Source organism: Juglans regia, chromosome 7 (genome assembly GCF_001411555.2).
Source record: "Juglans regia cultivar Chandler chromosome 7, Walnut 2.0, whole genome shotgun sequence".
Lineage (NCBI taxonomy): Eukaryota > Viridiplantae > Streptophyta > Magnoliopsida > Fagales > Juglandaceae > Juglans > Juglans regia.
Genome location: NC_049907.1, coordinates 37,888,305 through 37,902,295, shown reverse-complemented (window position 1 = coordinate 37,902,295; position 13,991 = coordinate 37,888,305). Strand labels below are relative to the sequence as shown.

At 31.7% G+C, this 13,991-nt stretch overlaps 2 protein-coding genes across 6 annotated transcripts; one reads left to right on the top strand and one right to left on the bottom strand.

Annotated features, from left to right (window-relative positions):
* The first annotated feature begins 2,646 nt into the window (after positions 1 to 2,646).
* On the top strand, positions 2,647 to 6,780 carry LOC108980316 (peroxisomal membrane protein 13). Its single transcript, XM_018951185.2, has 5 exons — positions 2,647 to 2,822; positions 4,123 to 4,356; positions 4,464 to 4,795; positions 5,491 to 5,583; positions 6,368 to 6,780. Exons 1-5 carry the CDS (start codon positions 2,798 to 2,800, stop codon positions 6,587 to 6,589), a joined length of 906 nt encoding a protein of 301 aa, XP_018806730.1. The 5' UTR covers positions 2,647 to 2,797; the 3' UTR covers positions 6,590 to 6,780.
* Positions 6,781 to 7,909: 1,129 nt separating this feature from the next.
* LOC108980324 lies at positions 7,910 to 12,907 on the bottom strand. Of its 5 annotated transcripts, none has more exons than XR_001994389.2 (7): positions 12,741 to 12,907; positions 12,199 to 12,270; positions 12,058 to 12,091; positions 9,885 to 11,700; positions 9,140 to 9,233; positions 8,298 to 8,444; positions 7,910 to 8,204 (listed from the first exon to the last, which is right to left on the bottom strand). XR_001994389.2 is itself a non-coding variant. In XM_018951217.2 (7 exons), exons 1-6 carry the CDS (start codon positions 12,827 to 12,829, stop codon positions 8,305 to 8,307), a joined length of 2,130 nt encoding a protein of 709 aa, XP_018806762.1. In that variant the 5' UTR covers positions 12,830 to 12,907; the 3' UTR covers positions 7,910 to 8,204; positions 8,298 to 8,304. The 5 variants fall into 5 exon arrangements, 4 of the variants coding, with proteins under 4 accessions (XP_018806762.1, XP_018806743.1, XP_018806755.1 ...); XM_018951217.2 differs by having other exon boundaries at positions 8,298 to 8,329; XM_018951198.2 differs by having other exon boundaries at positions 7,910 to 8,444.
* Positions 12,908 to 13,991: the final 1,084 nt, after the last annotated feature.

Sequence of the window (13,991 nt, the reverse complement as noted above, 5' to 3'; positions counted from 1 at the left end):
TACATATAAAATATTTACTTTGGGTTAAGTATTTTTCCCCAAGAATCGCATGAAAAGGCTCTAATTTCTCGAAATTTCATATTCTTTCTTTCTTGCCCTTTCATGAATCAAAACCTTCCTTTTCTGTTTTGGATTAATATAATTAGTGATGCTCGGGAATAAGATGAGATGATAATTTTGTGAATAGTAATAAGATAGTTTGTAAATAGTTGTGAGATAATTTGAGTTTTTTCAAATGAAAAAGAAAAAATTGAATAAAAAAATTATAAAGTTAAAATTTTGTTAGAATATAATTTTTTATTTCGGAATTTGAAAATGTTGAATTTTTATTTTTGAAAGTTTAGAAAAACAGTAGTAATTAATTTGAAAGTATTTATATTTAAATGTTGTTTAGAAAGAAAATGAGATCAAAAATTGATTTCCAAACATGCATTCGGCCTAGAGAATGACGGCCTAGTATATTTAATGGAATGTTTTGATATTTTTTAATATTACGCTTTTAAAAATATAGGGGCCTAAACATCCCATATTTTATATTAAATAGATATTATAAATTTCAAGTAAAATAAAAATGATTTAATTTCAAATATACTAGGTATAGAAACAATAGTTGAGTTCTATAATATTCATTGAAGATTTACTTGTATTAAAACAAAAATTCACATCGATGACAAAAGAATATTATAGGATCAATTTCTCCAACAAGAATTCTATCTGGATTCATCTTTCAACCTTGGACAAACTCCAGAGTGAGAGAGAAAAAAGAAAAAGAAAAAGAAAATATTTATGTATTTATTTACTTATTTTGAGATAAAGTGGTGTAATTTATTTATGAATAATAATATATACTAGTAGCAAGAATCAAGATGCAGACCATTTGTAAAAATGTGAAGAACTTTTTTTTATTTTTATTTTTATTTTGCAGGATTCATTTTTGTATAATCTGTAGCAATTCTAATATATATAAATATATATATATATATTTATATATATATACTCTCATTGGAAAGAAAGGGCCCTCAAATTTGGATTAATTTTATTATAAAATTTCTTTTTTCTTAATTAATTTATATTTTAATTTAACTTATAAATTTGAATTAATTTAAAATAGAATATAATTATATGACATTATATATGAAGATATATTATAAATATAAAAAGATATGAGGATATCGTTGGTAGTTTAGAGAAAATATTTGAAATGAATAAAAAATATTAAAAAATATAATATTTAAATGATATAAAAATAAATAAATAAATTGATGTATGGTATATTGTAAAATTTATTATGTAAAATAGAAAAAATAAGTTTTGATGATATATTTTAAAGGATAAGATGAAGAATCCATTGAGAGTGCTCTATCTATTTTTTCTTCTTATCATTTAAATAATCTTTTTTTATTCTTTTTAAATATTTATTTTCCACCAATAAATTTGTAAAATCCATATATATTTGCAACATATTTTTATATACCATGTAATATAATTTAGTCCTATACACACAAAATAAAATATATAAACTAAATAAAAATTAAAAATAAAAACAAAATATGAAAAAATTGGATACAAAATATTAGAAGAAAATGAAATAGATGTATTTTAAATGATGAACAATAAAAAAAATTTGCTTGCATGGTGAAAATCAAAGTAAAACAAAATGAGAGAATAAATAAAATATAAATATAAAAAAATATTTACAAGATAAACAATATCCACTACATGTAGTGGGTTACTATAGCAAATTGTATTTTAGATTTTATTTTACACAATCAGATGAAACTCCTCTTTTGAATAATTCTTCAAATAATTTATATTTCTTATATAATACATAAGTTATTGAGAATGCTTTTACACTATATACATTTGTCTAAATAATATGTAATTTATTATTTTTATCTTAATACTTAAAATATGTATATTTATATAAAAAAAAATTACATAGTAATTAAATAGAAGTAATTAGAGCTTACTTGTAAAATAACTCTTTTTACCCAAAAAAAAAAATTGTGCATCTGGTAGTAGTGTCGGACAAGTTTGGAGAGTGAGATAAAATAAGAATTTTATAAATAGTAATAAAATAATTTGTGAATAGTAGTGAGATAATTTAAGTTAATATTTTATGAGATGTTGAGAAATGAGAGAGAAAAAAGTTGAATAAAAAATATTATAAAGTTAAAATATTGTTAAAATATAGTTTTTTAATATTATTTTTATTTAAAATTTTGAAAAAGTGAAATTATTTTTTATCTTTTATTTGAAAGTTTGGAAAAACTGTAAAATTAGTTTGAAAAAATTATAATGATTAGTTTAAAAGTATTTTTATTTGAGTGATATTTGAGAAGGAGATGAAATAAAAATTTTGAGACGGAAACTTTTCCAAACAAACTTATAGGCTTAGTTTGTTTTTGCAGATGAGATGAGATAAAATTAAAATTAAAAATTAAATAAAATATTAGTAAAATATATTTTTTTAATATTATTTATAGTTAAAAATTTTAAAAAAATCGAATTATTAATTTTATTTTATATAAAAATTTTAAAAAATTATAATAATTAGATGTGATAACGTTGAAAAATTTAAAAAATAAGCGAGATAATGTCTTGGAGAGCGCAATGTTTATATCAAATGAATGGGGTCCAAAAGATGGACGATCCAGATACAGCTTCGTCCAAAACAACAACCTACATGGATTGTCGTGTACCGACGAGAAGAAAATAAAGAGCTTTAGGTGAATAGAAGGAAAGAGAGCAAAAACCTTCGTCCGTTATCTCTTTATGCCGCTTCTCTGCAATCCCCATGGACTCCAATCGCCCGCCGTCCGGTTCGTAAAGTCCTCTAATTCTTCTCTCTCATATTCAATTTATTGGTTTTTGTATTCGTAACGTTTTTTTTTTTTTTTTGGATTAGTGATTGATTACTTTGGGGGTTCCGATGAGTTACTCTGATATTGGATATAACTTTCAATTAGCTGAATTGGTGATATTTTTCTCCAAAACTTTCGGTTTGAAGTCAGGCTGTGTCTGGTCGCCGAGAGAATTATGGAAAACGAAAGTAATCAGAGTTTTGAACAATCGGCTTTCGGCTTTCCTTATTCTCTAAAGAATAAATCTTCTGATTCATTTGTTTTGTTCTTTCCAGAGCCAAAAGATTTTATTCAGTTTTTTTTTTTGTTACTTATATATATAAAAAAAAAGATTTGATTCAGTTTGCTTGATTCGATTTGATATCGATGTGCGTACATCTGACTACGTGCTGCGAGTAGTTTTATTGCCCCGCTTGTTTCCAAGGTAAATTTTTCTCTTAGAAAATCTTTCCCACGCGGAATGAAACCTTCCGTGCAGGAAAATAGACACTTCAAAAATTCTATATACCAAACTTTCATCCGACTTCTTTTATTTTTTTTTGTGTGACAAGTAAAAACTTTCATCCGACTTTTATCCTACTTTGACGATGTGGCATTGTCCATCAATCATTGAGTTTTTCTTAAAAGACAATAGAGGATCCAAGGGTGATAAAAGTTTCACATTTCATATATTGGAATGAAAGTGGTTTGTAGGATTATGCCACGCACGCACATGCATAAATATAAGAATTTTGTTTGCCTTCTAGGTTGGCCACTCTTTCGATTCATGCATCTGTGAATTCTGGTTTGGGCTTATACTGGAGTGAAACGATATAAGTTGTCTTGTAAGAGGTTTGGGTATAGTTTCACTTCAGGCATCCTAGTTTCTAATAGTTGCATGAGAGGTACTGTTAATAAGGTAGCGGTTTTCCTCAATTTTCTATTAGGCAGTAATATAAACTATATATTCTGTGATAAATGTTTGGATCGTGTATTACTAAACCTGAGTTGGTTGTCTATTTGAATATCTGTTGAAGATGCTTGGAAAACATGATGCTTTACTGCCCTGGAAGTGTTTTCCCACTTATATCAATGCTTTGACGTTAGGTTATTGTTGAATGCTAGTAACGTTCACACAATCAGATGGTACTTGGAAATATGTTGTGTTCATTTTTTTTGTTTGAACGCTTTGCTTGGTTAAGATGGGGTCATCAGTCAACCCTTTCTTTCAAAAATAGCAACATTTATGAAAATTAAGTCATGTTATTACATTTTGCAGCTAATAGCCCTCCACCAAAACCCTGGGAGCGAGCAGGTGGCTCAACTGGCCCTGCACCTTTTAAACCCCCATCAGCGGGCAGCACGAGTGATGTAGTTGAGGCTTCAGGAACTGCAAAACCAGGAGAAATAGTTTCTACTTCTGGTCAGAATGCTGCTATTAACAGGAACGCCCTTAGCAGGCCTGTTCCCACGAGGCCTTGGGAGCAGAGTCATGGAACTACCAACTATGGAGGTACTTACTGATCTTTAATGGAAATCTTTTTCTTTTTCCTTTTCTTTTCCCCTCCCCTTTTTTATGGTTGTTTCTGGATCTTTTGAAAATTGCCCCCAAATCTACAGGTTATGGCTCTAATGTGAGCTACAACTCTGGCTATGGTTCTGGAATGTATGGCTCAGGTTCATATGGTGGTGTAGGGGGAATGTATGGTGGGGGTATGTACGGTAACAACATGAATAGGGGAGGTTATGGAGGGCTTTATGGATCTTCCAGCATGTATGGTGGTGGGATGTATAATAGTGGTATGGGTATGGGTGGTTATGGAATGGGTATGGGTATGGGTATGGGTGGTTATGGAATGGGTATGGGTGGTCCTAATGGAGTTGAAGATCCAAATAATCCATATGGTGCTCCTCCGTCTCCTCCAGGGTTTTGGATTTCAGCTCTTCGGGTGGTAAGACATATACTTGTCTTGTTTAATTCTTTCTATAGGTAGGATGACAAGCACATCGTGCACATAGTACCTATAGATAGTTTTCCTTATATATGAAGTCTGACAGACTTGCCCTTGGGTTTGGCCAATGGCCTAGGTATTTAGATGGAGTTATGATTAATCTTAAAATTCAAATCTTACCATCTTCAATCCTACCAAAAAAAAAAAAAAAAAAAAAGGAAAGGAAAAAGTGCATTTGTCAGATGACCATACCAGATAAAAGGTTTCGTAAAACCTCTCCAGATGATTAGTACTCAAAATCATTTCAAGTTGGTAACTCAATGTGTCAGACAAATATAAAATTACCTTCATATGTTCACATTTTTCTATCTGCCGTTTTACTTATTACTAGAAAAGGGCATTTAGTTCTGACCATGATGTTAATGGATTGCTTCAGATGTGTCTAGCTTCTTTGTTAATGGATTTCTTATTTGTTTATGTTGTTGCTTTCGATGATTAATCAACCTTATATGAAGATCATTTTTGTGCGGAACATTGTGAGAAGGAGTTATACTAGCCCATGATTGTTGTAATATACTCTCTTTGCCCTTCATTTTCATTTTTGGGTGAGAGTATTTCGGTTATGCTTTTTTACTTATAAAAAACAAATATTTTGGTTATGCTGTTACTTATTATTGGACTTTCTTTTGTTGCAGATGCAGGGTGTGGTAAACTTTTTTGGTAGGATCTCGATTCTCATAGACCAGAATACACAGGCCTTTCATATGTTTATGACTGCAATGCTTCAGGTGTTTTCTCCATCCTGTTTCCTTTCATTTGGCCATATACTGTGAATTCTGGTAGAATCGACATCCATTTTTTTGTTTTTCTTTATGGCATTTTTTTATGGAAATAAAGTAAAACCACCTCTAATCTTCTTCATATTAGTTACCACTGGGCAAATATGTGATAGCTTCTGCGCACTGACCCCTGACGTTTGTATCAATATATGGTCGTCATTAATATTTGAGTTGAGAAGGCTGACTTTTAGCTCAGCTTCTGGGATGTCCTAAGTTTTTGCGTAATAGCTCTACTTAGCACCACTTGTAGCAGAATATAAGCCTTTAGCACCACTTGATATGACTTCAGGAGAAGACATTTCTTCAAGTGCATTTATGATTCAAAAGACTGATCCAGAAGATATAATCCATTTAAGCTACTGTAGCGTCTTTGACTGATATTTGTGACAGTGCTTTTCAAACTAAAAAGTACTAGAAAGTTTCATTTTGTATCATATCCTCGGAATGTAAGTTGTCTAAGGTTTTGTTTGGTTACGCAATTCAGATGAGGTAAGATGAGATTCTTTATTAAAAATTTAATAAAATACTGTTATAATATAAATTTTTAATACTATTTTGATTTTGAGATTTAAAAAAATTAAATTATTTATTATATTTTATATGAAAATTTAAAAAAATTATAATGATTATATGAGATGAAATAGTTTGATTTTACGTAACCAAATCAGCCAATGTAATTTGACAACCGAGTAGATTAGCACTATCAAAGCATTAATATGGGCTTTTGTTGCAGCTTTTTGATCGCTCTGGTTTATTGTACGGAGAGCTAGCTAGATTTGTGTTGAGGATTCTGGGCATCAGAACCAAGCACAAGATGGTTCAGCCACCGGGCCCCAATGGACTTCCACTTCCTGGACCTCACAATCCCCACGCAAACCAGAACTACATTGAAGGAGCAAAGGCAGCTCCAAGTGGTGGTTGGGACAATGTTTGGGAAAATGACGCGGGCAAGTGATGCAATTGCAATGTGGTTGCTTGAGATGAAGCTCTCTCTCTCTCTCTCTCTCTACTGTGTGAAGTCATTTGTAAGTCCTTGCTGTTGTGGGTCATCGGGATAAATGGGCTGTCCAAACTACTGAGGCTTAAGATCTCAGCTACATGAATCTTTTAGTGAAATAATGAAATGTTGGCCATAAGTTATTTTTAGCTCGCGCTTCAATTTGGAGGTGGCTCCAGTTTGAATTTGCAGTCTTTTAAACATATCAGGGCTCTTCAACTTACCCATCTCTCTAGGCCACAAACCATGTGATCCGCTCCAATTTTGCGATTCGAACTCTGAGCTTAAACTAACGGGGTTCTAAAAATAATAGAAAAATTACTGCAATGGTCCCTAGAATTTGATCATTTTTTTTCTCGGTCCCAATTCTGTTAAAGTCATTAAATAAAGTTATTTATGTGGCAATTGTGTAATAGCATACAGAAACGTGTCATATATATAAACATTCAGCTTTTTATACACAATAACCAAACTTATGAAATTAAAAAGAAAAAAAAATTGAAAAAAAATTAAAAAAGAGGAGTATAATATGCTTTGTAGTAAAAAAGCTTAATATTATTATTATTATTTTGAAAACAAAATCCTGTTTTTGTAATCTTTTTTTTTATTATTATTTTTGCCTATTTTTAGTCTTATAACTTTAATGAAGTTGATCTTTTTTTAATAAAATCTAGTTCTTTTCATTTTAAGCATTTGTAATTTGTTAATATATTTCACTAACGAAATGTTGATTGGATACTTTTTAGTTTTTTAAAAATTGTATGTACGACAAGTGTGCCCATGATTGATCATTTTTTTCTTTTATATAATTACTTAGTTTCTAATACTCAAAGTTATAGTAAAAATATTGCCGGGGTTGTAAACCAGCTCAATTCTCGTCTTTTCTCCAAAAATATTTCGTCTCACTATATCTTTTTAAAATAATACTATACAACACACTCTTTTTCTATTTTGATCATACTAAATAATATATGACACATTCATCACCATTAAATAATAAAAAAATATGCAATAAATGATCATTCAATGATGATAAATGTACCACATCTTACTTAGTAGGATAGTAGTATGGTTTATAAAATTTTCTTATCTTTTATCACAGCTTTAAAATATATATATATATATATATATATATAATTGATTTGATTTACCAAACGAGGTACAGCTAATGCAAAACAGTTCTTGAAATGAATTTATGAAACCAACAACACGAAAATCCCACATGCAAACACGGAATGAAAAACGTAAATTAATTCGATCTAAACACGAAGACTTAACCATCAATTTCTTCTTTAATTACTTCTTTAAACATGATACTCAATCAATTTTTTTAATCATCATCTAACAAATAGTTCTTCGATCAAATAATGCTATACTAGGAAACGATGAAATGATGATGATTTTTTTTTTTTTTTTTGATACAAGGGTTAGGGGGTTTCGAACTCAATTTTCCATTTGGAGAATCGGGTCATATGTCTTTTAAAATGTCCGCAATATTCAAATCTGGGTTTCTTCATTTGGATTTCCATTCAAGTGAGATAAAGCTCAAAACCCATGAGATGTAGAACGAGACCTGTATTAAGGGCAACAGTCATCTGTCACACTGCCACAACTGAACTCTATTGATGTCAATGCTTCGAAGGAGGATCACAAACAGCACACTCACCTCTATGTCAGAACTCAGAAGGGATGAGCAAGCTGGTAAAAAAATGCAAAGGCATTCCAAACAACCGTCAGGACCTCTGAAAATGACCACCAAAGCCTCAAAGAATGCTATCATAAGCCCAACAATTTCTTCACTTTCTCTATTCCACTGCACTCGTAGAACAAAAAGGTTACTCCTACTTATGAGAATGATTCCAATTGTATTTTTATTTTGCATAAATTTCTTTAAAGACTCCACAAAGTAATCTAACAAATCCTTTCAATGTTTTAAGTTAGCTCAGCTAGAAATGTAGAATAAACAGTTTCACTCCATTAACGGAATGCTTGACTTGAATCAAGCCTAATTATCAGACTTCCAACAAGACAGTTAAAATTTGATATTAATGATTAACCGCATTAAGACTAAGTTGAGAGTGAAAGAATAAACATCCTACCCAGTGTTGTTAAAAGCACAACTAGGCACTCTTAAAGAGCAGAACATAAAGTTCCAAGAGTAAAGTGGTTTTGATACCTTAAGTGAAAGTGCATTCACCTATGCATGCATGAGGCATGATTTTCTTATGCTTTTCAGGAGCCCAAATAGAGTTCTTTCAATCTTTTGAAAAATATACTGTTCAAAGTACTAATTTGTTATATGAAATTCTTAAATTATATATTATTTATAAGTAAAATTGGGTAATAAAAGTTCAACTTCTTAAATTATATATAAGAATCTTTCCATTAGAACTATTTATATATTATAAAAAATGTACGTTTTACTTCTGTTGGGCGCACAATTGCACTTATTCATCTAGGTCACACCAATCCTGCCTTAAGCAGATCTTAATGGATAAGTAGCAATACCTCTTAGGAAAGGAAGGTATTTGCTCTTCAATTACTCGGACAACAACTGAACCTCCATCATACGCCTCAGATAAATTCTGCTCTTCCCTTCCCACTGCAAATGTAAATGGGAAACATAATCAAATATTTTCCTTTTAAGCATATTAGAATATGAAAAGGAAAGAGATAGCAAACATTAGCTGGCAACTTGGAACCACGCAAGATCAAAAGACCATTTCAGCCTTTCTTCTGATATAGCATGATATTATTGGTTTAAATCCATCCATTGAACACCTTCAACTTTTAAGCATGTACAAGAATGTACTTCTGATATACACATAACACCTATGGTGAAATCCTTATTTTTCTTACACATCCATTTTAATTTTTAATCTTTTTGGCTTTTCTAATGTTTGTTCAGATCCCTTGTCCATGAAATACTCTGCCACAGTAAGTTCTAAACTTGAATTGAAATCTAACAGGCCTGCAAGATCCACAACCTATACCATGCATGCCATCAACTTTTTTTAGATGTTTGTATTTCAATTCTTGGATCAACAATCACGGCAGGCTGGGTCACAATTTTATCCTTTAAAAAAAAAGCAGATGACATACAGAGAAATAATCTCTTACATGTAATTGCAATATGTTATATAAATAATAATAGAAAAAAAAAATGTCATGATGGACATTCATCCCCCCTTGAGGATTGTTCATGTTAATCACAGAGCTCAATTGAAAAGAAGGGAAAAAGATACTCCAATACCTAGAGAATCTTCTTCCATAGAATTATCACCTCGTAAATACAAATGGTCTCTCCAGTCCAAATCTAAGCCTTCTGTTTGTGCTAGCTTCTCCAGCAAATGACCAATGAGGTTGTAGGCAACCATACTAGTTTCGTCACAAACTTCTTGGATGGCAAGGTATTGGTTCTTACATTTACTTTGCTTGTCATCATTAGCTGTTTGTTCCCCACATGAAAAGTTCGAAGAAATGAAAGGTGGAGTGTTTGCTGGAGCTATTCCAGAATTGCATTCAGGTTCACATCTCTCGCACCTTTGGTTTGCTGAAACAGGTGAGGGGATATAATTGCTATCTGTAGGCATGAAAGATCTGCCAATACCTTCAACTTTGTTATGGTTCATATCCACGTCAACCATCCTGCTATGAAATCCTGATTTCCAGGATAAAGAGGAAGGAATGATTCTATTAGGATTGATAGAATCTATTCCACTAAAATCGTTAGGTTTAAGTCCCTCAACAGAACCACCATTTAAATCTTTCTGGGGGGTAAATGGGGAGGAAGAGATGCTCCCGTTGGTCATAGAAGTAGGTGGCTTGACATTGAATGGTATTGACTCTGCAGTACTTTCTAATTCATCAACTGAATCAGTATAGCGAGACCTACTACTCCGGCAGCTTCTATCTTCCAGGAGCCAGCCATCATCGTCATCATTACCATCATCACTCTCTTCTAATTCCTCCATATATGCATCAGTAAATTCTTGATCAAAGTCATGGTCAGGCAGCAAATCCAACACAATCTGCTTTGTCAGAGCACTCACACTCAATATACATTCTACTTCTTCTTCAACTTTCTCCTTACTAAAGCATCCAAGCAGTGTACTTTGAGAATTACTATTGATTTTTTTTTTACAAGTACTATTGATAATAGCAAGAGTTTCCAATATAGACTTTGGAATGGCATCCATTTCACTGCACTCAAAGAGATATTCAGTCAACATTTTCCTAATTGCTGTCCGTAAAGACCGATTTGATATTTTGGCATTCGGGTCTAATAAAAGTTGCAAGTTTTTCAGCACCGGTAACCTAACCTTTGTTTTCAGTAATAAAATAGCCTTTGCTATCTCATTCTGCAGGCTTTCTACTTCTGAAGAGAATGGGTAAAACTCTATCACAGAGGAATTTTGAAAACCTGGTGTTAGCTTTAGCAGCAAGCCAGGTACTGACATTGCTTTGGCTAGTGGCTCTTGTAACTCGTCCCCTTCACCAAGTTCTGAAAGCATCCTTTCGCTATATTTCCTCACTTGTTTAATTAAATAATCTCGACCCCATCCATGTCTGCGAGGCAATAATTGAGGCATGCCTGCTTGGGAACCTTTAAGCTTCCTGTACATCGCAATCAGGATCTCGCAAGGCAAGTTTTTTAGTCCAGATAGGACCTTTTTCACAGCAGCATGATGGGATTGGGATCTAGACATAAAAAATGTCACACCTTTCTCTCGGAAATTTTTTGGGTCACTGAGAAGTTGAGATAGCTGTCTGCATATGCTAATTTGATGGCTGTGATTTCTGCTTCCCAAAACTTTTGGAAGAAGATCTTTAATTACCTTCTTCATCTTCCAACGAGTTTTCTCAAACTCGCGAGAGCCTCTTGTAAGAACCGTGGCAACAAGATATAGCCCCTTATTGGTCAAATCATCAAGGTGTGACATAATTTTTCTTGTTATACTGCGAGTGCCAGACAATACCATATGATCTTCATTAACACTGTGCCATCCTTCAGCATTACATGCTCCGAAGGCCTCTTCTATATGCATTCTTATGGTCTCGTAGAATATCTGAAAATAAGATAGTAAGGAAATCATCAGCTTACAGGAGGGAATATTGTGTATCCCAAAATGTAAAACGCAAAATTGGACAGATAGCAGGGACCCAACAATGGAGAATCATATTATTAAGCCTCCGAAACCTTACAAGCAAGATATCATAATGACCAACCACATTATTGAACTGACTCAATAATAAGATATGGCCGTTCATAGTATTTATTTAACAACTGCCTCAAAATGAAGACCCAACAATGTATAACGGCGGTTTCTAAACACACCATGCCATGATGCTCTACATGCTTAGTTTATTTATCCATCAAGAACACCCATTAAGTATAAAAGCGATTTCTACCACAGAAAACTTACATCATCTTCCCTAAGCAACGACTCGGGTAAAGTCCTGTTGAGACAACATGAAAACCATTAGTCTAATATGTAAAAAATGGGCTTCAGCCAATAATCAAAAGAAACAAACAGAGTTATAAGATATAAAATTGTCGCACTCACCTCTGTTTCAAAAACTCAGGTTCTTCAAAACGCTTTCTGTCAGATTTGGATGTAGGAAGCCCCATCAACCATCTGCATCAAATTCATATGATAAATTTGGCTTGATAAGCTCATACATGAAATATCATGTCCCAACAAACAATGGCATATGTATTATGCACAATTTAAAGAGAAAGCAGCAGACTAATCAATTGTAGACAAGTATTCGCACAAGATACAATGAACCCACGTCCCTGACTCGTTCAAATTCACATTATTACTCAAAGTCTTTAGAGTAATGCTGGAAAAGTAAACTTCAATCAGAAGAACCGATACATTTGCAAAGTGCCTTCGATTTATTTATTTTTTCCTTTGTGGAGGAAAACATAACTTCTCATTTTTTACGAACACAAACATAATAAAAAAAAAAGAAATTTTGATCGCGGACAATCCGGAACAAGAGTATAAAAGAAACACATTCTTAACAAGCACAATCATATATACAAGGAAAAGGAAATTTAAATGCCAAAAAGGATATTAAAAAGAAAAAAAAAAAAACTGACCTTCTTTTGAGTCTCATCTGCTTCTCTTGGTGCTTAATTTGTGACAAAATCGACTCGCAATCCGTTTGGAAAAACTCTGCATTCGCCATATCGATCGATTCTGGGGGTTGCCCAGAGCCAGAGAGACAGCTGGCTAGGGTTTTAGTTGAGGGGTTTTAGAAGCAGAACCGTACGTACTTCATTTTTTTTAACTAATTGTAATTTTATGAATAAAAACGTTTTAAATACAGAAAGGAAACGAGGGGTTTGAAAATTTTTTGTAGAAAGAAAATCCTGAATAACATAAACTTATTTTCCCTTTTTTTTGGACAATTATCTATATAAATTAATATGCATTTTTAATAATTTAAGATCCACCTGGTTTTAAGGGCCAATGAATCTACATGATACTTTTAAAATAGTTTTTCAAAATCTATATAAAAGTTTTCTAACTTTTGATTGAATGAGATCAACTTACTCGATTAAATTAGATATTTCGATACAAAAAGAATTTAGTAAATACGCATTTTGGGTACATATTATTTAAAAATTATGTATCGATTGGCCCCATTTATATAATGAAAATATTTCTTTTCATCTCATCTTATTATAACAATTTTTTTAAATTTCTACAAAAAATATAATAAAGAATTTAATTTTTTCAAATCTCAAAACAATAATAATATTAAAAAATAATATTTTAACAATATTTTATTTAATTTTTAACTTTCATCTAAAATCATTTCATTTCATCTCACTATCCAAACCGCATTTAAGAATGTGAGAATTTTGTCATTCTCTCATATAAAGAATGAACTTAAAATTAATTTTTGAATTTAATTAAATTTAAATTCATGATTTGTTTTAATATCTTACATTTTTTTTAATCTAAGAAATTAGTCTTAAATTTAAATTATCTTTTATATTTTGATTCAACGCGCATTTTCTCTAAAAACCAGTTATTGGCAAGGCATATATGGTAAAAGAAAGTGTTCTCTTAATAGGAATTTTAATACAAAGTATAGAATTTTCCTCTAAAATAGAATAAACTTAGTTGACATTGAAAGACACTCTTAATACACAAAGTACACAGAAAAAAATATATTTTTTAAAAAAAATGATAAACAGCACATCACTTGGAAAAATACGTTAGCAAACACCGTTAAAAGCTATCCAACAGACTGTCTTTTTCGTATTTCTGAGTCCATGACTGTGGAATGATCGTCCCCCAATTGCCAACCCTTTTCTCCTTCCCACTCCATAACATCCGAT

What these genes read in the sequence shown, in the direction of transcription:
- LOC108980316 (XM_018951185.2), top strand. Translation starts at nt 2,798, where the DNA reads ATGGACTCCAATCGCCCGCCGTCCG. An exon ending in GGATTTCAGCTCTTCGGGTG is followed by an intron (nt 4,796 to 5,490) that starts GTAAGACATATA and finishes CTTTTGTTGCAG; the next exon opens with ATGCAGGGTGTGGTAAACTT. An exon ending in TTATGACTGCAATGCTTCAG is followed by an intron (nt 5,584 to 6,367) that starts GTGTTTTCTCCA and finishes CTTTTGTTGCAG; the next exon opens with CTTTTTGATCGCTCTGGTTT.
- LOC108980324 (XM_018951198.2), bottom strand. Translation starts at nt 12,829, where the DNA reads ATGGCGAATGCAGAGTTTTTCCAAACGGATTGCGAGTCGATTTTGTCA. An exon ending in CAGATGAGACTCAAAAGAAG is followed by an intron (nt 12,271 to 12,740) that starts GTCAGTTTTTTT and finishes AATTTGATGCAG; the next exon opens with ATGGTTGATGGGGCTTCCTA. An exon ending in ATACCTTCCTTTCCTAAGAG is followed by an intron (nt 8,445 to 9,139) that starts GTATTGCTACTT and finishes CTACGAGTGCAG; the next exon opens with TGGAATAGAGAAAGTGAAGA.